Source organism: Cynocephalus volans, chromosome 12 (assembly GCF_027409185.1).
Source record: "Cynocephalus volans isolate mCynVol1 chromosome 12, mCynVol1.pri, whole genome shotgun sequence".
Classification (NCBI taxonomy): domain Eukaryota; kingdom Metazoa; phylum Chordata; class Mammalia; order Dermoptera; family Cynocephalidae; genus Cynocephalus; species Cynocephalus volans.
Genome location: NC_084471.1, coordinates 772,591 through 797,755, shown reverse-complemented (window position 1 = coordinate 797,755; position 25,165 = coordinate 772,591). Strand labels below are relative to the sequence as shown.

Sequence of the window (25,165 nt, the reverse complement as noted above, 5' to 3'; positions counted from 1 at the left end):
CGGCAAGCGGGGCGGGACCGGAAGGGGTGGGGCTGGAGCCCGCCGTGAGCCGCAGCGCGCGTCGGGCTTAGAGCCTCGTTCCCGCGGTTGGGGAAACGGAGGCCCGCGGGGGCGCAGTGAAGGAGGCAGAGTCAGGCTTTCGTGGAACCGGCGTTTACTGCTTGGGAGTGGAGGGCGCGGGGGCGGGCAGGCGGGGCTCAGGTCGCCGCAGCGGCCGGCCCTGGCGGCCGGGCGTTGTTTCCGAGGTGTAAATACGCCCGCCTTGGCCGATTTCGAGCTACCGGGTGAGGACGGCACCAACGGAGGAGCTGGGAAGGAGGCGCACGGCGGGCCCGCGCTGCTGCGGGCTGGCCCTAAGGCAGCACTGTCCCCCGGGCCCCGGGGCAGCGCCGTGCCTCCCCGCCGGGCTCTCCCGCCACCTGCAGCATCTTCCACTGGGGCTGCAGCCTCCCTCTCAGGTACATCAGGGCTTGGACGTCCTCTGGAGAGGCCATCGAGAAAGGGCCCGGGCTGGGAGGTGCCTCTCCATGCAGCACCCGGGCCAGCATCCTTGCAAGCTGGGGTGTGGATTCCTGGGCCGGGGCAGAGGTGGAAGCCGTGACTCACTGATCTGTCCCTACCTCCCATCCCACAGCACATCCACTCTGCCCAACTGACCTCCTCCACAAGGACCAGGACTCGGCCCCCTGCTGGCCCCTGCAGCATTGCAGCCAGGAGAGCAGCCTGGGGGTCCTGCAGGCCATGGGCAGGCCCCAGCCCCACCAGCACCAAGTCAGGCTGGAAGCCATAGGCCAGGGGCAACACCAGCCCCAAGATGCAGCTCAGGAACCCACCGTTTGTCTGTGGGGACAACAGCAGAGCCCCAGCCCCTCATCCAGGATACCCCTCCTGGCTCCAGCCACCCCACCTCCCAATCTCAGGGAACCCAGAGTGTGAACAGGCAGCCTGGGGGCTGGCCCTCACACTGATGCTGGTGAGCTGCAGCAGCACACACTCACGGTGCCCACAGTACCTGCCCCACCCCATGGCACAGCCACTCACCCCTGGCAGTGGCATGGAGATGTGGAACATAGACAGAGCAGCTGCTTCCTTGCCCCCGATGTTCAGCCACAGAGTCCTCCTTCCAGGAAGAGTGAGCACCGTGCACACGTGTGCATATGTGTGAGACCCTGCTCACCCTCCTGAGCCCCGACAGCAGGGGAGAAGGAGGAGAGCTTGGGGGCCACAGGCAGGGATGGGTGGGGCAGGGATGCTGTGACTCCTGACCCTTTGTGCTGGAAATCCACCTGGCATTGCCCCCAGTGCCCCTCTCCCAAACCCCAGCTTTGGAAGGCCCCCATTCACCATACAGTGCCCCACCCACATGCAGGAGTGGACAGATGCATGATCTGAGAGTCCTACCCATCATCAGTGAGGTCCAGGGGCCGGTCCAGCTGTCCGAGGACCACACAGAGCAGTCTGGAGGAAGAGACAGCCCCAGGACAGGCTGTGCTCACACTGCCCGGGATCCATTTCCAGAGCCCTCCTCATGTGGCCAGCCAGAGCAGGGAGTACCCATGTGCTCTGCTTAGGACAGCCAGGTGAGGCTCACCTCTGGGCTCCATGGGACAGGCCTCTCCGAATGGCCACATCCAGAGTGGCCGCTGCAGCAGGGGCTGGGGTGTCTGCAATGCCGCTGCTTACCTGGGGGACGCATACACAGAATAAGACACCACCCAACTCACAAGCCTGGGAAACAGACCCATTCATCCCTTTTTTGGTTCCTGTCTGTGTGGCTGTTATCAGTCCTCCCTTACACTCTGAGGTCAAATCACTCCATTTCTGTAAATAAGATGCTTAAAACCTCGACTTTTTTTTTTTTTTTTAAAGATGACTGGTAAGGGGATCTTAACCCTTGACCTGGTGCTGTCAGCACCACGCTCTCCCAAGTGAGCCAACCGGCTATCCCTATATAGGGATCCAAACCCATGGCCTTGGTGTTATCAGCACCACAAGTGAGCCACAGGCCAGCCCAAAACTACACTTTAAATCACCCCTTTTACCTCTCTGCCAAAATGCGCTTAGTTGAGGGGGCTGAGGCAGGGATGCGTGATCCCCATCCCTGGAGCTGTTCTAGCAATGGTCACTGGCACGAGGTGACACTCATGTCTGTGTGGTTCTGCACCACCCAGCCCTCCCTTGACAGGCCATACCTGTGAGCAGGTCCTGGGCCGCCACCCTCCTCACCCCCTGTCGATGGCACCCCCAGCTGTTCCCAGGCACCCCCACCTGCCCATCCAGGATCCCATCTAAGAGGTACAGCAGCTTCCCAAGTGCAGTGAGGGCCTTGTCTTGGGCCAGGGACTCGTGTGGCCTGTGGTGGGCAGCCAGAGGGACACACAGACACGAAGTGACCGCACATCAGTCACATACAGGCACATGCAGGGATATGGCTCCACCCCTCCCCAGGCCTGCCCTGCTCACCTGGCCCAGGCTTCTGTCTCCTCCCTCGGGGCTGATGCCTCCTGACGGAGGACGTCAGGGGGCAGGACCAGGGTGGCATCTGGCACAGTCAGGACAACTGCTGTGCGGACAGGGGGTGTGGCGTGGAGGCACAGCTGGTCCATGAGGGAGCTCAGCACAGCTGCTCCTGCCTTGCAGGTGGGGCCACTGGGCCTCCCCTCCAGGGAGCAGGTGCTAGGACTCAGCACAGGGGATGCACCTAGGAGGCATTCATAGTCATGGCCACTACTTGGGAGTCCAAGGTGGGATCCTGCCAGCCCAGCCTGGCTCACACTAACCTTGCTGCTGCAGGCTCATCCAGTGAGGGGCCTGAGCTGCTCGGACACTCTGGATGGACTCCAGGGCACTGCGGGGGCAAAGCGAGCTCGGTAAGGCATGGCCTCCCCCGCCAGCCCGACCCACCCACCAGCCCCTCGCACCTCTGGCATGGCGCCATGACCCCCGACAGCGGGGGGACAGGGTCGCCCAGCAATGCCTGCACCATCATGCACACCGATTGCGCCAACGACTCCAGGTGGTAGCCGCCCTGCCAGGAGGGTGGAGACATGATAGGGCAGAGGTGTCACTGGGGCAGGGCATAACGGGGGGCCCATCTGTGGCTCACTGACCCAGGCAGCACACTCTACCCAGCTGCACCTTGGGGCCTGGCTCCCATGCTCCCAGTGTTGTTGGCCATGAGCCCTGGCCTGTGCACCCTCCCTGCTTGCCCACCATGGTCACCTCCAGCACGGCACAGACCCGGCCGCCGGCCAGCACCTGCAGTAGCTGAGTGAGGTGGGCGAAACACTCTGGCGTGGCCCGCATCTGCCCCTGGAACCAGAGACCTGTGTGATGGGAGGCCTGGGCCCCTGGACCCCAGAGGTCCTCCCCAGCCAGACCAGGTCCTCACCTCAGGGTCCCCGATAGCCGAGTCAAATCCTGCCGAGACCAGCACCAGTTCAGGGTCAAACTATAGGCAGAGCCAGGTCGAGACGGGCAGGAAAGAGGCTGGAGCCCAGGTGAGGGGTGGCCCGGCCCTTCCTGAGGGACCCTCCTCTCCCCCCAAGGGTCCGTCCATTCACATTCTGCTGTAATAACTCCTCGTCCTTCATGGTGGGACTCCAGGCACTGACTCCCCCTCCCGCTACCTGCCCTGGGGGTCACCACCCCCAGCGCACCTACCTCAAGGGCCAGTGGGAGCAGCACATGCAGGAAGGCAGCCACATAGTCGGCGTTTCCCATCCCGACCTGCCAGGAGGGGGCGTCAGCGGGCCAGTCCTGCTAGTGGGGACTGTGGGGTCCTCATTCTGGGGCCTGGGCTCTGGGGGCACCCGGCAGGACGCCCCAGGCTACGCTCTGGAGGCTCAGAGCTGTGGGGCAGGGGAAGGGTGCAGGTGAGGAAGGTCGGCTGGGTGGGGGGCCGTGGGTGGGCACCTGATTCCAGGGCAGGTTGACAGTGAAGCCGCGGCCTGGCCCCTGCCCAACCACATCTGCGTCTGACTCTCGCAGGAAGGGCCAGAAGCGTCCGTGCTCGTAGCGGTGCCAGGAGAAGTAAAGGACACTGTGGACAGACAGCAGGTCAGAGGTCAGGACTCTCAGCTGCTCCGTGGCTCCTTGCAGAACGCTGATCCCTGAGCACACAGCTGCGCCTCCCCCCTTGGATTTTTCCAGGCCAGGCTGTGCAAACCCTCCAAAAGTGGGGTTCCAAGGAAGGGTCACGTGCCCATCCCCAGCTCACCTGGGGTCGTCCTCGAAGATATACTGGATGCCCTGGCCATGGTGGACATCCCAGTCAACAATGAGAATCCTGGGACAAACCATGCTGGGGGTCACTGAGGGGCAGGGTCTCCCATCTCCAGCCAGGAGCCCCGCCAGGATGGGAAGGGACTGGGTGGGTCCTCTCAGCCACACGCTCCACCCTCCTTCGGTCCCCACCCCAGCAGCCACCTGGCACACACCTGTGCAGCCCGTGCTTCTGCTTGGCATGTTCGGCTGCAATGGCCACATTGTTGAACACACAAAACCCACTGGCAGCTGCCCTCTGGCTGTGATGCCCAGGAGGCCTGGGAAGTGAGAACGGGGTATGAGGCACATCAGGGTCACCCTGTCCCCTCCTGGGCCCACTGGCGGGGGTGGGCAGCCAGGTGAGGGGCAGCTCTCACCTCACCAGGGCAAGCCCATTGCGCACGACTCCCATCAGCACAGCATCCACCAGCTGCAGTGCGGCCCCCGCGGCCAGCTGGGCACAGTGAAAGGTACTCTGTGGGGCAGGGGTGCAGATGAGCCCCGTCCTCACAGGCTAGGGCCACGCCTATGCCAGGCTGCAGAGCACTCATTGCTGAGCAGAAGGGGCCAGGCCGGTCCTGGGTGCCAGAAGTGGCAGCAGGTGGGGTGAGCAGGGCACTGTCACAGCACGAGTGAGGGGACCCTGGCTGGGGCTGGCAGCCATGGCACGAACTCTCACAGGCGTGTGGATGTGTATCTGGGGGGGATGGGGATGGACAGCACGCACCGGGTGGAAGTAGACGGCATCGTACCGTCCAGACAGCGCCTGGAGCTCCCCCTTGCCCAGAGCCTGAGTCCCCCGGACCATGGCCACGTACTCCAGGCTGCAGACGGGTGGGCAGGCAGGTAAGGCAGGGTCACCAGCAGGAGCAGGGAAGGAGGAGGGGCTGGGAGTCCTGGCAGGAGTGCCCACCCCATTACTCCCTCCTGCCTTGAGCCTGCTCACCCAACCCCCACGGCGAGACAGGCGCCTGGGGGAGAGGCTCGCCCAGGAGATGCTGGACCCAGGGCGGACCCCTAGGTGGGCTGTCCTGGGGGCTGGTGGCCCTCCCCAGGTCTGACCTGTGCACCAGGCCTAGCTCCGCTTCCGAGGCCTCGCGGGCTGACAGCCGCAGGCACCTCTGCTCCAGGCCACACTGCCGCAGGCGGTCCAGGACAGCAGTCAGGCGCTCCGGACACTCAATCTCACACTCGGGGCTGGGGCAGAGGGAGAGTTCAGTGTGCAGAGCCCTTTCCCCTCCCCCCACCTCAGCCAGGTAGCACTTACTCATCCCAGAGCAGCTGGGTGGCCGTCATGTCCTCATGGTACACAAGCGCAGTCCCCATGGCTGGGCTGGGGTCACTCTGGGCCACTCTGGGGTGGCAGGACCCACATGCCCTCTGCTGGCAGGTGCCTGCACTGCCTGTCCCGCTGTACAGCCCTGGGAACAGCCCAGCACCTTGGACTTGCCTAGAACAGAGTCTGGGCGGTGGGCACACAGAAGCCAGGCACACACAGGGGTCCCAGGCACGCAGTTGGTGCCAGAGGGAGGCCGAGGTCGACAAGTTGGCTTCCAGGGCCCAGCTTCCGGTTTCCTCCGACTCGGACCCAGGCCCTGCCCCTCCCCTGGCTGCAGCCAACCCTGCCCTGAAGCAACACGCAAGCAGGGAGCGGGCGGGCCGGATGCCGAGCCGCGCCAGCCTCCACCCGCGCCCGGCCCCCCGCTCCGCCTCCTCCACCCGCCTGGCTCCCGCCCCTTCACAGACCTGACTGCCCTGGGCCAGCCGCTCCCGTCCCTGCTTCCTTCTGCACCAAACCTCCCCCAGTCCACCCTGACCACACAAGGCCACGGGGTCAGATGTGTCACCGGCCCACTGTGTCCAGGGCAGCCGATGTGAGGGAGGTAGGAGGCCAGGGGAAAAGGCCACGAGGCAGGAGAGAGCCCCTTGGCAAGGCGGGTGGTGGGAGGCCCGGCTGGGGGTGGTGGTCGTGGCTAACTCAGCCTGGATGCATCCACATGCAGCGCCGCCCCCACGCTTTAAAAAAAGAGTGACAACGGGCCGGCCCGTGGCTCACTCGGGAGAGTGTGGTGCTGAGAACACCAAGGCCCCGGGTTCGGATCCCATATACGGATGGCCGGTTCGCTCACTGGCTGAGCGTGGTACTCACAACACCAAGTCAAGGGTTAAGATCCCCTTACCGGTCATCTTTAAAAAAAAAAAAAAAAAAAAGAGTGACAGGGTCTGATTTAAGCTCAAGGAAGACCCCTAGCCAAAGAACAAAGAATGGACAAAGAGTCAGAGGGTCAGAGTAGAGGCCGAGAACCTGGACAGGAGCCACCGCAGCGTCGGGCGAGGCGAGGAGCGCAGGAGGCCGGATGGAGGGAAGGGGACAGGGAGGGAGGGTCTGAGCGAGGAAGGAAGGAAGGATGGAGGCGGCCGGAGAGAGAAGGAAACCCAGAGCCACCACCCGAAACCAAGGGGTCCTGGGGCCCCTAGTCATGTTTCTCAATCAGTCCTGCTGTGTAGGGCGCTGAGCGTGGCCACTGACCCAGGCAGCAAAGAGACGCAGCCAGCTGCAGAGTGCCCCACCAGGACTGTGTGGAGGGCGGTGGGTCTGGGTGGGGGTCCATCAGAGGCACGAGAGGGCCCCTGGGCAGAGAAGGCTAGTGCCCATTGTGGCAACTCCTCTGACTGCTTTTGGGTGAGTCCACTGTATGCATATCCATCTGAACTCCAGGCTGGGATGGGGAAGCCTGGGCCTGCCACCCCCTCGATGGTCTGGGTCTGACTCCGCTGTGACCACTGGCCTGGCCACACTTTGGGTGCCCCTGCCTATGGGACAGGTGGGGAGGAGCCAGGGCAACCACAGGAGCCCAGGTGTGGCCTCTGACCCAGCCACCAGTCCTCAGAGACTTCAAATGGCCGGCAGAGGGCAGTGCAGCTCACCAGAGTTGCTGGGGTGTGGCGGGAGCAGGGGCAGGTGCTTTTATCAAGAGAACAGAACCCACACCTGGGCAGCTTGCCACCTGGCTGCAGAAGCCAGAGGTGTCTCACTGTGCCCAGTGTGTCCCCTCCCTCCACAGGAGCCTCTGGCTTTGGAGGGCAGGGAGCTGAGACCCAGTCTGGACCCCAACAGACCTTCCTCATCAGGCCCTGGCCCTGGGTCTGGCTCCAGGGTCCACACACTGTGGCTTAGACTCTAAGCCATTAGAGGAAGATCACCCCACAGGAGAGAAGGGAAGGGGGCCAAGCCAATGGGGGACTCAAGGCTCACTGGCTCAGAGGGTCTGTGCTCTCAGACCACCCTCCTTTCCCTGTGCAGGGCAACAGCTCAGAGGCCCAGGTTGGGATCAAGCATCAGGAGGCAGGGCAGAGGGGGAGATTTACAAAACGGTTTATTTCCTTCCAGCCATGTGGGCACACCCCACGGCTGACTTACATTCCATGCTGGGGGGTGCAGGAGAGTCCACAGACACACCCCCAGGAGAGATGATGTCCCTGAGATGGCACCCTGTGCCCTCCCTCTGTCCTTTCTTCTCAGGCGCTGGGCCTCCAGCAGGACTGAGGCCAGGACTTGACCCTGAGTCCTCCCAGCTTTTAGGCTTCTTGTTGCACCCTGGCCGAAGGGGGCCCCTGCTCCAGGGGTCAGAGGCCAGCCCCAGGTCAGATGGGGTCCTGTCCAGAAAGTTCAGACGCTCCTCTAAGGTCAGCTAAGGTGGGTGCCCGAAAGCAGAGAAACAGGCTTGAGGGAGGGAAGAGCGATCCTGGAAACGAGGGGCCTGCTCAGCCTCTCCCAGGAGATGCCTTGGGATGCAAGCCCAGCCAAGGTCAAGGTGATAGCCAGGATCCCCTCCCAGGTGGAAGGCTAAGGCGTGAAGCCCCAGCCAGGGTCCCTAGGATGTCCCCCACCACCACCCCTTGGCCCAGAGGTCTTCAGAGGGCTGTCTCCTTGGAGACCCTGGCCCCCAGCTGCCTGGGAGGCTTGAAGCTTAGCACCTCTTTATAAGTGACACCTGGGGAGGGCGAGAGAGACAGAGACGGAGAGTCAGCCTCTGCTTCCACCCACAGGGTCAGCTCACGCAGAGCACACGCGGGCAGAAACCAGTGCCTCAGGCCCTTTCTCTAATCCTAACAGGGGCCAGCCCACTCAGGGAAAGTTTGTTTGAAGAGGCCATCGCTGTAAAGTCAATGTCCCCAGGGAAACAGGAGGTGACAAGTGTTTGCACTCCTGACCAGGGGCTGGGCCACAAACAGGCCACGTGTCCACCATGGTCTGTGGTAAAAATAAAAGTTCCCAGCCACAGTTTATGTGGTGGGGACCACAGAGAGAATCCTGTGGCCCGTGGTTTTCAAGTTAGTCTCTTTAGCAGCAGAAACCTTTCATCAAACAAAATCAAACTCAGAAGCACACAGGCCAGTGCAGAGGAACTGCGGTCCTAAGGAACACGGTTCGAGGACCTCCACCCATCCAGTCCCTCTGCCCCAGTATGCAGGACCGAGACCCTGGGTGGGAGGCAGAGCCAGGATGGGGCCTGGGACACAGTGGCACCCCCTGTGCTGACTTGCTGCCCTCAGCCCCAGGCTGGTCATGCGGCTGGGCTGTGGAGAAGACACCAGCCCAGCCCTCACGACTGCCATGCCATTTGGGAGCACAGACAGAGGAGACCTGTTCCAATGTGGGGCCTTGGGGCCATAGCAGGGACATGGGGTGCTGGGGAGGTGTCCTTGGCCAGCCCTCAAAACTGAGGGGAGGGCCCCTAGTGTAAGACGGAAGCCAATGCAAAGCCCGGAGGTGCACAGCACAGCACACGGTGGGGGGAAAGGGTCTGAACTGCTCAGTGGGGCTGGAGGGGACAGATGGAGAGGGGCGAGGCCCTGAGGGATGCCTAGGGGCAGACTATCCTGTGGGCAGGACATGAAGAGTGCATGTTGTCTAGGTGGGAGAGCAAATTCAAGAGGTGTGGGCAGAGAGGCCTAAGGATAAGTGGACGAGAAGGGGCTCCAAGATGGCCCAGGCCTCTGGCCTGGACATGGGGACAGGTTTGGCAGCAGAGAGGCAAGGTGGGCACTGCTGCCCTAAGCTCAGAGCTGCCCACCACACTTCCCTCATCCTTGAGTTGCAGGCAGAGGTCACCTTGGCCAGGCTGCACAGCCCCAGCCGCCCTCTGACTTCATCCTCTTCCTCACTTGACCTGCATCCCAGGGATGGGGGTCCAGATGCAGGTGCCGCCCAGAGCCCCCCACCAACTCACACTTCCACTCGTCCAGTGTGCGGTCCACATCATCAAAGGAGTCGTCGTACTTCTGGGCTTTGGGATCGTCCTCCGTGTCATGCAGGGACTCAAAGTAGGGGTGCGCCAGCGCCTCGGCCGCTGTCACCCGCTGATCCGCATCCAGCACCAGCATCTTCTCCAGGAGGTTCACCGCTGGGGGGAGGTGCATCAGGCCAGGCCGTGGGAGGCCCCATGCTGCAGGGCCCTGTGACCCCACCTCGATACCACCCCCACCCCTGCCCCCACCCCGCCCAACCCTACCCAGAGGGCTTGCATTGGTCAGGACGGAGGCAAAATCCTTCTTCTCCAGCTCGGGGAGGCCCTTCATGTAGTTTTTAGCCTGCGTGGAAGGAAGGGTGAGGGGCCAGCCCCAGCCCCGCGCCCGGCCCCACGCCCAGCCCCCCCTGACCTCGGCACTCTGCAGCCTCTGCACAAACTCGGCCGGAGGCGTCCCCGTCACCTTCATGATCTCCTTCAGCTGGTCCAGGTCTGGACTAAGGTCAGGAGCACAGCGGGGACCAGAGAGCGGGCCCCCCACTGGCCCAGGTAGCAGCCCAGCCCCGCTGGCCCCAGTGTTGCCCACGGCAGGAGGATACGATCGTTGCCCTTGAAGAGCGTCTTCCCCGTGATCATCTCCGCCATGATGCAGCCCACAGACCAGATGTCCACTGACACAGACGCCCCGGTCAGCGCTCCGTGGGGGGTGGGGGAGAGGGGGCAGCAGACACGGGGGCCCGTTTGGGTTTGGCAGGCCCACACCCTCACCCAGCTCCCACCCCAGCTCAGCAGCCTCCCGGGGAGCCACTGCCATGGGGTTCCCCATCAAGAAAAAGGGAGACAGGAGGTGCGGCCTGGGGGGTGCTGAGACTCCGGGCAGCCTCTCACCCGTCTGGGTGTAGTGCATCCAATTTAGTATGACCTCAGGTGCCCGGTACCACCGCGTCACCACGTATCCCGTCATCTCCCTGTCTGCCTGCCTGGCCAGACCGAAGTCCAGGATCTACAGGAAGAATGGGGGCGGTGGGACCGAGGGGACCCCTGAGGAGTGGGCGGGCCAGCTGTGGTACAGGAGACCCCAAAGCGGCTGGGCCTGAAGCCTCCATGCTGGGACCTCTTGCCAAGCCTCCAGGGCTTGAGGCCACAGCCTCGGACCCCAAACCACCCCCTGGGTTCCTCCCTGTGGCCGGTGCACCCAGCCCACCAACCTCAGAAGGAGGTACCCAGGGGTCGCTTCTCCCTGGTCTGCCACCCCCTGCTCACCCTCCAGAGGCATCCTGAGCCCTTCCTGGCTCAGGCAGGGAGGACAGGGGTGCCGCCCACCCCTCACCCGAAGCAGGCATGCAGTGTGCCAAGCACCACCCCCACTACGAGCCGCCCCAGGGCCCATCTGCCCCCCAGCTGCTTGGCCACTGCCCAGAGGCCTGGGGTCTGGTCCCTCCGCCTGTGCCCCCCCCTTGGCCCTCCACACTGGACGACGCACCTTCAGCTCACAGTCCTCATTCACTGCCAGGTTGCCAGGCTTCAGGTCCTGCGGGCAGAGGAGAGGCGGCCACTAAACTCTGCATGCCAGAGCAGTTGCAAGGCCAAGAGCCCAGCAGCACCTAAACAAGGGACCACCAGACCTGGCCTGGTCCCCTTGTCCCCTGCAGCCCTTCCAGGCAGGGTGGTGGTGCCTGGGCCCCCAGGACAGGCTTTGGACAAAAGCAGTGCATGGGGCATCATGTGCACCCCTCACCAGACCCCATCATCACCTCCTTACAAGTGAGAACTGCAGGCTGGAAGACGCAGCCCTTCACATGCCCACACAGCTGGGGGATGGGTTGACAGGCGGCCTCCCACCCGCACCAGGACTCACCCTGTGGATGATGCCGGCAGCGTGGATATACTGTGGGGGCAGAGAGAGTGGTCGGCAGCCATCAGCTCGGTGGGACCAAAGAGCCACAGAACCTGCCCCACCGCGCCCCTCTCAGGGACCCTCCCACCTCTCACGGCCCCCCTGCAGGTCCCCACCTTCAGCCCCTTCAGCATCTGATACATGAGGAACTGGATCCGGTCCTCACTCAGCTTCTCGTGCTTCATGAGCTTGCCCAGGTCCGTGCCCATGAAGGGCATCACCAGGTAACTGTGGGAGCAGGCTGGGATGTGGTCGGGGAAGCAGGACCAGCCCCTGCGCCCGGGCGTCCCACCTGCTGCACCCAGGCCCAGACCTGGAAGACTCCGCCCCAGCAGGTGCCCCTCGGAACGTCACCTGCAGCACCCAGTCCCCACTGGTCCTGCCACCCTGCCCTGGCAGAGTCCTCACAGCTCCCACCATGCTGTGCCAGGCTCCATCAACCCTCTGGTCCCACCTGTCACTGTCAGCAATGACCCTACCTTCTCCAACACAGGCCCATTCCTCCCCCCAGGTGGGGAGGGGCTGAGCTTTGGGGTTTTGGACTCTAAATTGAAGGGCCCTGCGTGCCCAGCATGGTGCCGGGGCTACAGCTGGAAGGCTGAGGAACACGAAGCTCCCCGGGCAGGGGAGGGAGGTGCCTGGGCAGGGGTTGGGGTGGCAAGACATTTGAGTCAGAGGGGTGAGCTGGATGGCTGGAGGGAGACACATAGGAGAGTGGCATTTAGCACCCCCCAGAGGATGCTGAGGCCAGTGTCCATCCTTGACCTCTGCAAGTCAGACAGCGAGGACTCTGCTGCCCTCTCCAGTCCTTCCCAGGCCCTGCCCTTGGCTGACAAGGGTGTGAACCCAGGGGTGGCCAGCTGCAGGACAGGCTCAGCAAGGCAAGGACAGGGTGAATCCTCCCTGCCGCCTCTGCCCTACCCGCCAGCAAAGGTCAGCAGCTCCAGTTACAGGCCATAAACTTGGTGCCAGAGTCCCGAGCACGGGACCTGCCTGTTAACAAATGCTCAGGTCCAAGCTTCACACCTCTGGCACTGGAGAGGGCTCAGCTGCCAGATTTGGAGGGAAGATGAGGTCCCAGGAGCATGTGAGAGGAGAGCACTGGGTGGACTGTGGTATGGGGAGCGGTGGGCAATGTGCACCCCCTGTGAGGGCTGCAGGGGAAAGCCCATGCCAACCCAGAACCAGAAGCTGGCACCTGGGCTGCCCACTGCCCTCCTGCCCTGCCCGCCCAGGCAGGGACTCACAAGTCTGTGAAGTCATCCAGGGTCTCATCAGGAGTGAACACATCCAGCAGCCCGATCACCTGGGGGGAGGGCGAGAGTGCTAGGTGGGGTCAAGGGTGTAGGGGAGGACACAGGGGCTCGGCAAGCTCCCCAGGGTGGCACTGTCCTCTGGGCAGGAAACCCCCTCTGCAGCTGTCCTCATCTCCCCCCACTGTCCACAGGGCCTGACTCTGCCCGGTGGCAGCATGGCCCAGCCCTGGCCCACATGCCCACAGACACAGGCTATTTTTGCATGGTGACAGCCGGGATCTTCTGGGGGAGGGACAGCCCCAAGTCTGGGCTGGCTCCAAGCGGTCCAAAGGGCTCTAGCCCCTTGGCCCTTCTTCCCCCGCTTCCTCTCCCCAACCAAAGAGACCCAGGACCAGGGTGCAGACAGCACCCTGGAGACATCTGGGAGGTCCTTCCTGGGGCCGTGCCCCTGCTGGTGAGGCCCAGGCGGGCAGTGCTGTGACAGCCAAACCTGGTCCCCGCAGAGCCCCTGGTTGGGGGAGATGGACAGCAGACAGGTAATGTGACAACTGCCACCCCAGAACTCTGGGTTGACAGGAGCCCAGGGAGGCCTTCCGAGGAGGACTTTATATCCAAGTAGTCGGAGGGGCCGGTGGATGTGATGGCAGGGAAACACCTGGCAAAGGCCACTTGCATGGTAGCCAAGGTGGGAGAGAGGACGCTTGGAGAGTCTGAGGATCATAGAGAGGGAGGCCAGGTGGCCGAGGCCCAGGCCAGGGAGGAGTTGAGGAGGGGCTGGAGGGAGGCCGGGCAGGGCCTCGCACACCAGGTGAAGGTTTGGCTTCGATCCTAAGAGCTGCCAGGGAAGGGTGTAAACAAGGGTGTGACGCTGAACGTCTCCTCCTGGCTCCAGTGTACACACAGACCAGAGTGAGGAAAGAACAGATACGAGGTGGAGGGACAGCTGGGTGACCAGTGCAGCCACCAGGACCGAGCACTGGGCAGAAGTGTGGGCAGAGGAAGGATAAGAGAAGAGAGTGGGGCATCCAGAGAAAGGCCTGGGTGCACCAGGGAGAGTACATTAGCCAGACGACAGAAAACAGGGCCCTGGGGTGGGGGTGGAGAGAGAAAGCCTGAGTGGGGAACACGGTGGGGGGTGGCGTGGGTGGCAGGATGGGCCTGTAGTCACTCCTCCCGCTGAGCAAGGCACGCAGCCTCTCAGAGCTTCAGTTTCCTCATGGGAAATCGGGGCTACAATAGGAAGCGCCTCCCAGCTTGTGTTCAGGCACCCTGGAGGCAGCAGTGCCCAGTTGCAGGCGGGTCAGGGACCCAATGGGTTGGTAGGACCCTCTGGTACAGCAAGGTGAGCCCAGCACAGACTGGGTCAGAGGTGGGAGGTGGCTGAGGAGGCCCCAGAGCCCACTCCTCTGAGGAGTGATGGACAGGCAGGTTGGGGGGTGGGCAGGAGTGCGGGGCCGGGGGTGAGAAGCTGGATGAATCCAAGGGCAGAGGAGGCTGCACACCCAGCTGGTGAGGCTGTGGCATGGCTGGACTCTACCGGAAAAGGGAAGGGCCCAGGGCCAGGGGCAGACACGGGGAGTCTGTGAGTGCAGGTGATCCATCAGAGCGGCGAAGAGTGCCAGGAACTCAGGGGGTCAGTTTGCTGGTGGACACAGGGACTGATTCTCCCAGGGGGCTGGTGGCCCTGTTGACCCAGGAGGGGCTAGAACATCTGTGAGGAGCCAGGGTCTTGGTGCCTGGACCATCAGCCCTCAGAATGGACCTGGTCCAGGGGTGAGGCAAGAGTGATGTGTGTGGAGTGGACAGAACTCACAGCCCCAGGAAGAACCGTATCGACAAATGAAGTCTCTCCTTGGCAGAGAGAAGGGCTCTTAGCAACCAGAAATGGTCATAGGAGAGGCCATCTGTGGAGTCCCAAGAATGAGACTGGAAAGAGACAGGCCTTTCCCTGCTGGGGGCTCAGATATGCACCCCCATGGACGTGAAGGTGTCTCTGTGAAGGCCACTGTGCCCAGTGCTCTCCAAACACGAGCTCCCTTTTCATTCCCAGGGGACCTGCCCTGCCTGGGGCAGAAGACTCGGAGGTGAACAGGAGCAGAGTGGGTCCAGAAGGGCTGGAGGCGCTGCAGGGGCCTGCGGTGGGGAAGAGGAGCAGTGCTGCTTCCAGGAAAATCCTCCTCCGGCCTGGAGCATGCCCCGGGCACGTCACCGTGCCCTCGCCAGGGCCTGTGCTGAGGAGCCAGAGGTGGCCCGAGGAGGAAGTCGAGGAGCTGAGTCCTTCCCGGGGACTGGCACAGACGCAGAGGGCTGGATCTCGGGGAAGCGGTCCCCCAGGAAGGGACCGGGCCGTCGCTTGGCTCCCACCAGGGGGTGCCCCGGGGCCGCTCTTCCTAGGAGAGGCAGGCAGGGGAGCGGGGCTCGCGGGGGCGGGGGGCGCGGGGTCCCGGCGCCGGGCGACTCACGTTCTCGTGGCGCATGTGCTTGAGGAGGCGCAGCTCGCGGTAGGCGCGCTTGGCGAACAGCTCCGACTGGAAGGGCCGGTACAGCTTCTTGATGGCCACCTTGGCGCCCGTGCGGCTGTCCACGGCCGAGCTGCAGGGCGGGCGCTTAGCGGCACGGCCGGGCCCCCCGCCCCGACCCCCGCCCGCCGCGCGGCCCCGCGCCCGGCCGCGCTCACCACACCGCGCCGTAGGCGCCCGAGCCCACGGGCTGCAGGTCCCGGTACACGGCGCGCACCTCCCAGACCGTCTTGGTCACCTCCTGGCGGTAAAAGCCACTGCGGGCGGGCGGCGGGGAGCTCATGGCGGGCAGGGGCGCCGCCCTCGCCGCAGACCCAGAGGGCGCCGAGCCCCGAGGACCCGGCACCGGCTGGGCTCCCTCGGCGCGCCCCGGGCCACCGCCGGGCAGGGCCGCCTGCGCGCCGCCCGCCCCCGGGCCCTGCCGCTCCCGGCTCGTCCCTCCGAGTCGCCGCCCTCCAAGCCCCCCGCGAGCCGCAGACCCGGGCCCGACCGAGCTACGGCCCCGGCGGCGCGCGGCCCCTCCCCCGCCTGCCGACCAACCCGCCCCCGGGCCGCGCCCACGTGACGCCCCGCCGGCCCCCCGGGCCCTCCGGAAACCCGAGGCGCCCGCCGCCAGCGGGCAGGGCCGGAGGCTGGGGTGGGGACGGGGGGGAGGGGAGCGCCGCTTGCAGCTCGGCCCCCGGGCGGGAGGCAGCCCCGACATACCCCGGCCCGCCTCTGCTGGGGCGGGGGTCTTAGCAGGGGCCCGGCGGGGATCCAGTCCTTATGACTCATCTCCCCCCCAAGGGCGCTGGGCCCATCCTAGGCAGTCTGAGCCCGCCGGAGTTCTATCCCCAGCCCCAGTCACGGCCCACCTGCGGGTACACCAACTCCCACCCCAGCCCCATCTGGTGCCATGCTTGAGGCCCCTGGGCTGTGCGTCCCTTTCGCGATGTCAACACCCCACCCCACCCCACCCCAAAGGATGCCCTACCCCTGGAGCTCCATCCCCAAATGTGGGGTCCTCCTGCACCTGTCTTGCCTGCATCCCCACTGACCCCAGGCCTCCCAACCAGCCAGAGAGGCTGGTCCTATAGGTCCCCCTTGGGTGTTTTTGCACCCCCAGCTCCTCCTCTCTCCTCACCTGGCATGGGAGGTGCCTGCTTCAAGCATGTGCAAGTGCTGGTCCCCTGCCTGTCCCACTCCCTGCCCAGCTTGTCCTTCAAAGCCCAGACTGAGCCTCACTGCAGTCTCTCCAGAAAGGTGTGCCTACCCCCAGGGGTGAAGAAGGGACCTACTTGGGCCCTCCACATGACCCCTCTGTCTGGGCCTCATCCTCTCACGGTTCAGGCCCCATCCCGGACCAGATGCTCCTGGAAGTCAACCCCCCACCCCCTCCCGCAGCCCAATGACCCAGGCCTGAGGAGGGAATATGGAGTCCACCCCAGGAGCCCACTGGGCTGGTGGGTAATAGGATCCCCAGGGCCCCCTGCCCCACCCTCTGTGCCCTGCCTGCCTGCCCACCATGAATCAGCAGCTCAAGCCCGGCCAGAGCAGCTTTACACCTGGACTTCTGCTGGTGATCTGGAGCATTCATGAGCTGGTGACTAGAGAGCAGGGGTAGCTTAGGGCCACTCACACCACAACTGCCTGCATCTCATGCCCTTTGTGCCCTGCGCTGCCTGTGGAACTCCACCCACCTCTGCCTGGAGGCCCCCCCTTACTCCCTGTGGTGGGGCCCACGGGTTCAGCAGAGTCTAGTGTTAGACCAGGCTCCCAAGGTGGGGCATGTACCCAGTTCTGCTCCCATCCTCCATCCCCAAACACTGGACTTGGCCCAGCCTGGTCTCCAGGGGTTCCCCCCAGGACTGGCCATCACACTGACCAGTCCTCTGGTGCTCCAACCCTCAGGTGGTCTCCAGCTTTTCCCCCAAGGCCCAGGGCAGGGGCACAGACTGTCCCTGACCCCTTGGTACGCTGCCTGATCCCCAACAGGGCTCAGACTCTTCCCCCCACATATAAGATGCCGTGAACAGTAGGAGCAGATTCAGCACACGAATCCCCAGGGTTGAAGTGGCCGCCTTGTCCTTAACCAGGAAAGAAAGGAAAGCTGTTTCTCCAACCCCACCCAGTCCCACCCAGCCCCACCCGCCCCAAGGGCAAGACTTTGCTTCTAGAGATACTCAGCTGCCCCCCAGCCAGCCTCTGACCACTGAGACAAGGGGAGGGTCAAGAGCCAAGCCTGCCCAATGAATCCTCCAGCAGGGAGCTGGGGTCAACCTGTAAGTAGCCATCTCACACTGTTCCTCTCAGAACCCATTGGCCTGATCCTCCCCTGGTCCCCCTGGGCTCTCACATCCTCCAGAGAACTGGTGTGTGTGTGTGTTGCGGGGGTGGGGGGGGTGCCAGAAGATGGTGGCTTGTCTGACTGGGGACTCAAGGGATCTGGCCAGTGCAGGGGTCTGGTGGGGCTAGGCCAATTGAAGGTATGAGATACACAGAGATCTGGCACCCATCCCAGGAAGCAGGGCCAGAGCCTGGTACACAAGCTGAGCAAGAGGGAACTCCCTTTATTGTGCACCCCTGGTGCAGGCACTTGACATCCAGATCCCCCTGGGTCCCTCAAAGCTAGAGGTCACTGCCTCTCCAGGGAGAAGCCAGACCCCCAACACATCTCCGAGCAGCATCCTGTCCCGGAGGTTACTTGGTCAGCTCCATTCTGGGAGAAGGGAAGATGAGGGCTGACCCACGGACCAGAGCACCCCAGATCTCCAGTTGTAGGGCCACAACAGTGGGCAGAGGTAGAGAGTGGGCAGAAACTTGTCGGTTCTGGGCCAAGGTCCAGGGACAGGAGTGTCTGAGTCCAAGTCCGAGACCGAGTCCACATCCAAGTGTGCTGCCCACCTGAGCGTCCTCGAGGTTGGACCCCCTCACCCCATCAGCCTTCTAGCTGGCACTGTGTCCCTGTGACTGACTCAGGAACCTGCTACAGTTCCCAGGCCCAAGAAGAAAGCCCTGGCTTTTGCTCATGTGGTTCCTTGTGGCCCACCAGAGCCCCCAGCATAGTGCACCCCTCCTGGCATCAGGAACTGTGGGGAGGAGAGGAATAGTATAGCCACCCCAACTCAGGCCTCCTGCTGGACATGGCCCCTGACTCTTAGGTGCCCAGATTCATACGCATCAGCACATGCACTGACGTGAACACCAGGAGCACCAGGAGTGCACACGCATGCACATGTGCCCCCACACACCACAGAACACAAGGTTCCAGGCAGCTTTTCTCACCTGACACCTCGTAGTTGTCTCTGCCTTGCCACCCCCCACCCCCTGCCCTAAGGAAGACCCTGCCCAGCCTTTTGGTGCACTGGCCCTGCCTCAGATCTCAGACCCAGGAGTCTCAGCAATTTCCAAGGCAGCCCCCCACTTCCAGGATGAACAGCTTTAACCACTGAGACCCCCCTTTGAGTCTCCAGGGGCTCTGGCACCAATGCGCCCTCACACTGCCCCGGATAGCTTTCTGGGACAGAGATGTGGAGACAGACACTCCCCAGGGGGACGCACTGTAGTATCCAGGTCATCCAGTGAGGTCCTAAGAGAGAGCCTGGTGGCCAGAAGGGGGTGGGAAGACCATGGTGGGGTCAGGGACGCTTCTGCCCAGACTCACACATGGCATGCACACGACACACTTGTGCATTCACATGTTGTGTAAATCCCCTGAAGATGGGGGTTCCAGGCCAGGGAGTGTGGGAGGTGCCTCTCAAGGGCAGCTCAGGCCCCTCCACAGGTGCAAGTGTGGCTGCCAGATAGCACATCACTGGATCTCCAGGCTGCCAGGTGGCTGTGGTGGCTCTGGGGGCTTGAAGCTGAGGACTTCCTGGTAGGTGAGCTCTGGGGGGGAAAGGGTCAGCTAATGTCACCCCCAGCTCAGCCCCTCCCCACTTGTGTGGCACTTGCCTCCCAGCCCCGGCCCACCATCCTCTGAGAGCAGCCTCAAACCAGAGGCTAAGAGCCAGAGCCTGCCCTGTGCTGCACCCTGCCACTTCCCGAGCCTCTGCTAGACATACCACACCGATTTCTACCTGCCCCACTCTGGAGAAGGGGGGCGTGTGGTCCCCCTCCCAGGCCACTTGGGGAGGGGCTGGGGTGTTTCTTGCAGGAAACAGACAAAACCCTGCTTCTGGGGGAATGCAGCCCTTAGGCCCATCCTGAGGACCCCGCCCCTCCATACTCCCCGTGCCCACCCTTCCACTCCTCCACTGTGTGCTCCTTGGCCTCGATGCTTTCATCGTAGGGCTCGGCCTCTGGCTCGTCATCGGGGTCATGATATTGGCTGAAGTAGGCATGGGCTAGTGCCTCCGCCGCACTGACCCTCTGGTCACTGTCCAGCACCAGCATCCTTCCAAGGAGGTCTATGGCTGCAGGGGGCCAGTGGGGAGGTCAGTTCTGCATCCAAGGCCAGATGTGGAGCCCAGTGGAGCCCCAGGACCAGTCCTCACCCAGGGGGTTGGCTCCGTGGAAGATGCTGCTGAGGTCCTTCTGGGGCATGGGGGGCAGGGACTGGATGTACGTCCGAGCCTGTGGGAACATAAGAAGGGCCTGAGGGAGCTGCTCATACCCACCTCCCTGGCCCCAAATTGGACAGGAGACTTGCCAAGAGAAGACCCCAGACTTATCCGCTTCAACAGGATTGAGCAATGACTCAGGCAGACCAAAGACCTCCTCCCCATAGGATCAAACTCCTCACTTAGTCCCTAATGCCTGCAGGAGCTGGGTCCAGCGGTCTCCCTGCCCCCCACTCTGCCCCATATCCATGGTCAGGGCACTGTCTGTTGGGGCTGTGATTTTGCCCTCACTGTTCCTTGTGCCAGGAATGTCCTCCCTGTTCACCTGTTTCCCCCAGAAAGGGTCAAGTGCCTACCCTGGGCTCTATCCCACCACGCTCCATGTCCGCCATATGGTGCCCAGTTTATTTCAATCCCACCTCCTCCCCCAGAGTGCCTGAGCGTTTAGTCAGCAGAGGGAGCTGGTGGGTGGCTGGGTACAGACTTACATGTTCTGAAGATATCTTTGCCAGAACCTCAGGGCTCGGTGTGCCCACCACCTCCATGATGCGCTTCAACTGGTCAATGTCTACCTCGCTCAGGAAGCACCCACTGGTCAGCCATGGGCCTTTCCAGAGCCCCCAGATCTTGGGGCACTACCCAGAGCCTGCTCCCCCAGAGCTGAGTATAGCAAGCCCCAGGCGGCATGGCATGTGGCGGAGGCGGTGAGACCTGCCAGAAAGGGCCAAGGACCACCCCCACCCTTCAAGAGGAGGCCTCAGCTTGGCCCTGCTCCCCAACCTGGGCCAAGGATACAGTCACTTCCTGGGAAGAGGGCCTTTCCTTGGAGCAGCTCAGCCATGATGCAGCCCACAGACCAGATGTCCACTGTTGGTGGAAGGGTGCGGGAGGAACCTCCATCAGTCTGCCCACCCCAAGTCCCTCCTCTGGACCCTCAGTCACACCCAGGCCCAAAGAGGGGCAGACCTCTTTCTCCTTAATACTCAACCCTGGGTAGGGGGAGAGTTAGCTCAGGCCCCAGAGGATCGGAGGACACTCACCACCCATGTTCTGGGTCCCTCTGAATTTCTTGCTGGTCCCAGACCTTGCCTATCCCCCAAGACTGGTCATGCCCCCTCAGGGTCCTCAGCCTTTGGCCCCACTCCCACCACTCTGCCACCCGCTCCAGGCCTTGGCGTGAGCTCTGCCTGCCTGCGCACCAGGGTCAGACACCACTGCCCCCTTAGGGGTTGACAGCACCTGTCTGGTTGTAGTGCATCCAGTTGAGCATGATCTCAGGTGCTCGGTACCAGCGCGTGGCCACGTATCCGGTCATCTCCTCGTCCGCCTGGCGCGCCAGCCCGAAGTCCAGGATCTAGAGTGACCACAAGCGTTCTCAACACCCCCTCGCCCCCCATATCCTGTCCCCCGCTCACCCACCGCATGCGTCGTGGGCCCCTCACCCTGAGCTCGCAGTCCTCATTCACGGCCACGTTGCTGGGCTTCAGGTCCTGCGCGGGCGGGTGGAGGCGTGAGCACAGGAACAGCACTGCGCGAGCCAGACCCGACCCTCACCCCGCAGCCGCACCTACCCGGTGAATGATCCCAGCCGAGTGGATGTACTGCAGGGGAGGAAAGACCGCGGTGAGCACCGGGTCCCTGCCGCTCGCCGCACCGCGCCCCCCGGCCTCTGGCGCGCCCCCACCTTCAGCCCGCGCAGCAGCTGGTAAATGAGGAACTGAACGTGCTCGTCGCTCAGCGCTTGACACTTGACAATGTTGTTCAGGTCGGCGCCCATCAGGGTGGTCACCAAGTACCTGGAGCGGGGTCAGGGGTCAGGACAAAGCCCCGCCATCCCCACCCCAAATGCGCTCCCCAGGCCGCCGCTGCTCCTGCCCCGACGCTCACACTTCGCTGAAGTCCTCGATAGACGTGGCCGGCGTGAAGACGTCCAGAAGCCCGATGACCTGGGTGGGAAGGGGAGTCAGAGGCCGGCGGCGAACCCCACATGCACCGCGCAGTTCAGCCCCAGGCCCCGCCCTCCTGCTGGCCCCGCCCTCGACCCCGCCCCGGGAAGCACCTCCCCCGCCCATTGGCTCCACGGCCCGGGCCCCGCCCCCCACGTCCACCCTCTCACGTTCTCGTGCTTCAGGTGCTTGAGCAGCCGCAGCTCGCGGTACGTCCTGCGTGCGTGGATCAGCGACTGGAAGGGTCGCGACAGCTTCTTCACCGCCACCTTCTGGCGCAGCCTCGCGTCGTAGGCCGAGCTGGAAGGCGGGCGAGTGAGGCAGCGCCGGCGGCGCTCGGCCAAGGAAGCTGGGGAGGGGTCCCAGGGCAGTGGCGTGCCGCGCGCACGCATGCCCCCGGCCCTCACTCCTCCGTGGGGACGGGGCCCGTCCCGCCTCACAGGCATTTAGGGGCCTGAACCTCCACCCCAGCTCTCCTCCGCGCGCTTGCTCGAAGGGGGCTGGGCTGCCATGCGTGTGTCGCCACACAGGGTCCCGGGTCACCTCTTGTCCCCTGGCCCCAACCCAGGGCCTCCACTCAGGGTGAGGCCGGGGCGGAGGCTCTGTAGCCAACGTGGAAATAACACGCCAGGAAAACAGCTACTGGTGTGTTCCCACAGCGAACGGCCCCATGGGTCCGGGAGGCTCATTGGGGCTCTATAGCTGTGTCCAAAACCCCTCCACCCCCAACACCTCCGAATATTCACAACACGGAGAGAAAACTGGCCAGGGGCTCTTACCGCATTATCGTTTGTGACTGAAAAACTGGACAGTAGGAAATGTCCAGCTGAGGGTGGCCGCTGGGCCCACAGAACACTCCCTCGCCCAGCCCACTCCCCAGAGGTCCAGACCCTCCACTGCCTTTGCTGGAGATGCAGCAGTATCCTCAAACGCAAATGGGACAGGGTCAACCCCAACCTCCTGGGACCCCACTGCCCGCAGGCTCAGGGCTCGGCTGCGAACGCAGGGTAGGGGAGCCCTGCTGAAGGCAATGCCTTCGCACAGCCTGTTCCCTCTGGCTGATGCTCGTCCTTTCTCTTGCTCCTCCTGTCTCTCAAGACCCTGCTCCCACTCCCCATGACTTGGGCCACCCTCCATGCTCTTTGGGGGAAGAGGGCCAGCTCCTGCAAGGTCTGGGATGCTCATGGACCCCAGTGGTGGTGGAGGAAAGCCAGCTAGGTGCCTGGGGCATCGCTGTCCCTCCCCCCAGCCTATGACCCACAGGGAAAGTCCAGTCTCTGGAGGGGTTCTGAGAAGTCTCACTCCTAACACGCAAGAGCCTGGGGCAATGCCCTGCCCCTGACGTGACGACCGCTGCCTTCCGCCCCCATCGTGACCCCGCAGTGGACAGCAGCTGCCTGGCACTAGCCTGGGTAAGGGCCCCGCTGGGTGTGGGGCACACTTCTCAACGCCCACACCCATGGTCAGCCTCACTGTCAACATCGCAGCTGCCACTCGGAGCTCCCTGTAACCACCTAATCCTAAATCCCCCCTAGTCCCCAGTGCCAGGGTAACAATGGCCTCAGCCCAGTGTGGACCTCTCTCCCTCCTCTAGACTCTACGGTATGCCTGGGCCTTAGGCCAGATCCCCGGGCCCCACGGCCTAGCTGCAGAAGCTGTGGCCTGAGCTCCCTTGCTTGGGGCAAAAATGGAATGGGGTCTAGACGCCCCCGTAGGATTGCAGGGGGCTGGTAGGCGTCTTTCCTGAGGCTTAAGCCCTAACCGGAGTCTCAGACCCTCAGAAAAATGGGGGAGGGGACAGGACGCACGGGGGAGCCTGAGGCCATCCGAAGGGGAGAGGTCTTCCTTTCGCCTAGCCGAGCTCTCCCTTTCCAAACAATCGCACCCACTCCGGGCGGGGGGCATCTGCTAGACCCCGGGGGCTGCCTGACCCTTGACCCAGACATGCAGGGGCCCGGGAGACCCTCCCTGCCACCAGCGGTGACGCCCCAGGACTCGGGCCCATCGGGGGCGGTGCAGGGGGCCGGAGGACGACACCCCTCCCTGCCCGAAGCGTCTGGTAGGAAAGTTTCCTTCACGCCCTCCCCCCTTCATTCCTCCGGTCCGCTCGGGGTCCGGGGGCGGAGGCGGGGCGAGGCCCCACCCCACGCCAGGAGCCCCGCGCTGGGCGGGAAGGGGGCGCGCTCGGTCCCGCCCCGGCCTCCACCCGGCTCCCACCTCTGCCCCGCCCCTACCAGACGGAGCCGTAGGCGCCGGAGCCCACCGGGCGCAGGCCCTGCAGCCGTTGCGGCACCTCCCACGCCGTCTTGTTCAGCTCCTGCCGGTAGAAGCCGGGGCGGGGGCCCGACATGTCCAGAGCGGCCGGCGCTCAGCCCGGGCACGCCCCGAGCCCCGCCGGAGCCCGAGCCGAGCGGAACCGAAAGGAACCGAGCAGGACGCAGCGCGGCGGGAGGAGGCGGGCAGCGGGGCGGGGCCGGGGCCGGGGCCGAGCCCTGCAGGGGAGGGGGCGGGGCCGGGGGGGCCGCTCTGCGGAAGGAGGGGCCGGGGCGGGGCTGCGCGGCGGTGGAGGGGGCGGGGACGGGGCGGGGCCACGCTGCAGGGGAGGGGCCGGGGCCGGAGCGGGGCCGAGCGGGGCCGCGCTGCAGGAGGAGGGGCGGGGCCGCGCTGCAGGAGGAGGGGCGGTGGGCGGAGCCGGGGCGGGTTTCCCGGGCTGGGCGGCCTGGGGGGCTGCGGGTGTGGGTTCCCGGAGACAAACGCGCTGCTTCCTGCCTTCCGAGGTGGCGACAAAGCGGAAGCCGACATTCCCCTCCTCTCTGGTGGTTTCGAGGACCCGACTTACTCCACGCGTTTACTTCCTGGGCTCGCACCCGACTCCGGCTCGCTCCTCAGAGCTGAGGTAAAGCGGTCAAAAGCGGGAGCCGGGCCAACCGCGGGCACTATTTCCACCCAGACAGAGGATGCCACCCAAGGAAAACGAAAGCTCTAAAACCCGCCGAAGAGGCGTTCAGACAGCGGCCCGGCCCCTCGTCCGCGGCCTTGGCGGTGGGGTTCGCCCCTGACCGCCGCCAGCCGCCTCATGGAGGGGGTGGGACCGCGGGGCCAGGCCCGGCAGGACCAGGGGCCGCCGCGGCACCAGGGGGCCTTCGGGGTGTTGTGCCCACGAGGAACGGTCCCGGATGGGTCCTGTTTGACGCCCGGTACTCTTCGTCCCCCGACGCGGCCCCTCAGCGGTCGCCTCCTCCAGGAAGCCCACCCTGGCTTTCCCGGGTCCTGAGGAGCCGCCTCTAGCTGGCAGCGACTGCAGAATCATCCCCGCGCGGAGGCCAAGCCGGTGACACAATAGGGGCAGCTGTGTCTCCTCGCGCGGCCTGGAAGGCGCGTCCTCACGGCTGCTGTAACGGTGAGCAGGGGATGCTCCCCGGGTCCAGCGAGGCCCGGTGGGCACCTGTGCTGCTCCGGCCGCACGTCCCTCTGTTCCCGCTTGAAAG

At 64.2% G+C, this 25,165-nt stretch overlaps 3 protein-coding genes across 10 annotated transcripts; all 3 read right to left on the bottom strand.

Moving 5' to 3' along the window:
• Positions 1 to 130: 130 nt before the first annotated feature.
• On the bottom strand, positions 131 to 5,836 carry HDAC10 (histone deacetylase 10). Of its 5 annotated transcripts, none has more exons than XM_063074758.1 (19): positions 5,534 to 5,836; positions 5,329 to 5,463; positions 4,994 to 5,090; positions 4,644 to 4,741; positions 4,440 to 4,544; positions 4,220 to 4,288; positions 3,916 to 4,042; positions 3,664 to 3,729; positions 3,392 to 3,451; positions 3,223 to 3,312; positions 2,922 to 3,028; positions 2,781 to 2,848; positions 2,464 to 2,701; positions 2,269 to 2,353; positions 1,592 to 1,683; positions 1,402 to 1,458; positions 1,042 to 1,120; positions 658 to 840; positions 131 to 572 (listed from the first exon to the last, which is right to left on the bottom strand). In XM_063074758.1, exons 1-19 carry the CDS (start codon positions 5,590 to 5,592, stop codon positions 354 to 356), a joined length of 2,034 nt encoding a protein of 677 aa, XP_062930828.1. In that variant the 5' UTR covers positions 5,593 to 5,836; the 3' UTR covers positions 131 to 353. The 5 variants fall into 5 exon arrangements, with proteins under 5 accessions (XP_062930828.1, XP_062930829.1, XP_062930833.1 ...); XM_063074759.1 differs by having other exon boundaries at positions 3,259 to 3,312; XM_063074763.1 differs by lacking the exon at positions 2,922 to 3,028 and having other exon boundaries at positions 3,656 to 3,729.
• Positions 5,837 to 7,626: 1,790 nt separating this feature from the next.
• MAPK12 (mitogen-activated protein kinase 12) lies at positions 7,627 to 15,702 on the bottom strand. Of its 3 annotated transcripts, none has more exons than XM_063076038.1 (12): positions 15,349 to 15,702; positions 15,134 to 15,263; positions 12,663 to 12,721; positions 11,532 to 11,643; positions 11,377 to 11,406; positions 11,002 to 11,049; positions 10,407 to 10,521; positions 10,118 to 10,213; positions 9,931 to 10,010; positions 9,783 to 9,861; positions 9,501 to 9,674; positions 7,627 to 8,261 (listed from the first exon to the last, which is right to left on the bottom strand). In XM_063076038.1, exons 1-12 carry the CDS (start codon positions 15,471 to 15,473, stop codon positions 8,182 to 8,184), a joined length of 1,128 nt encoding a protein of 375 aa, XP_062932108.1. In that variant the 5' UTR covers positions 15,474 to 15,702; the 3' UTR covers positions 7,627 to 8,181. The 3 variants fall into 3 exon arrangements, with proteins under 3 accessions (XP_062932108.1, XP_062932110.1, XP_062932109.1); XM_063076040.1 differs by having other exon boundaries at positions 7,627 to 8,012; XM_063076039.1 differs by having other exon boundaries at positions 10,118 to 10,189.
• A 2,017-nt stretch (positions 15,703 to 17,719) lies between these two features.
• MAPK11 (mitogen-activated protein kinase 11) lies at positions 17,720 to 24,082 on the bottom strand. 2 transcript variants are annotated; one of them, XM_063076041.1, is made up of 12 exons: positions 23,912 to 24,082; positions 21,848 to 21,977; positions 21,619 to 21,677; positions 21,416 to 21,527; positions 21,303 to 21,332; positions 21,174 to 21,221; positions 20,971 to 21,085; positions 20,527 to 20,598; positions 20,220 to 20,299; positions 19,666 to 19,744; positions 19,411 to 19,584; positions 17,720 to 19,057 (listed from the first exon to the last, which is right to left on the bottom strand). In XM_063076041.1, exons 1-12 carry the CDS (start codon positions 24,025 to 24,027, stop codon positions 18,981 to 18,983), a joined length of 1,092 nt encoding a protein of 363 aa, XP_062932111.1. In that variant the 5' UTR covers positions 24,028 to 24,082; the 3' UTR covers positions 17,720 to 18,980. The 2 variants fall into 2 exon arrangements, with proteins under 2 accessions (XP_062932111.1, XP_062932112.1); XM_063076042.1 differs by having other exon boundaries at positions 19,538 to 19,584.
• Between the last annotated feature and the right edge of the window lie 1,083 nt (positions 24,083 to 25,165).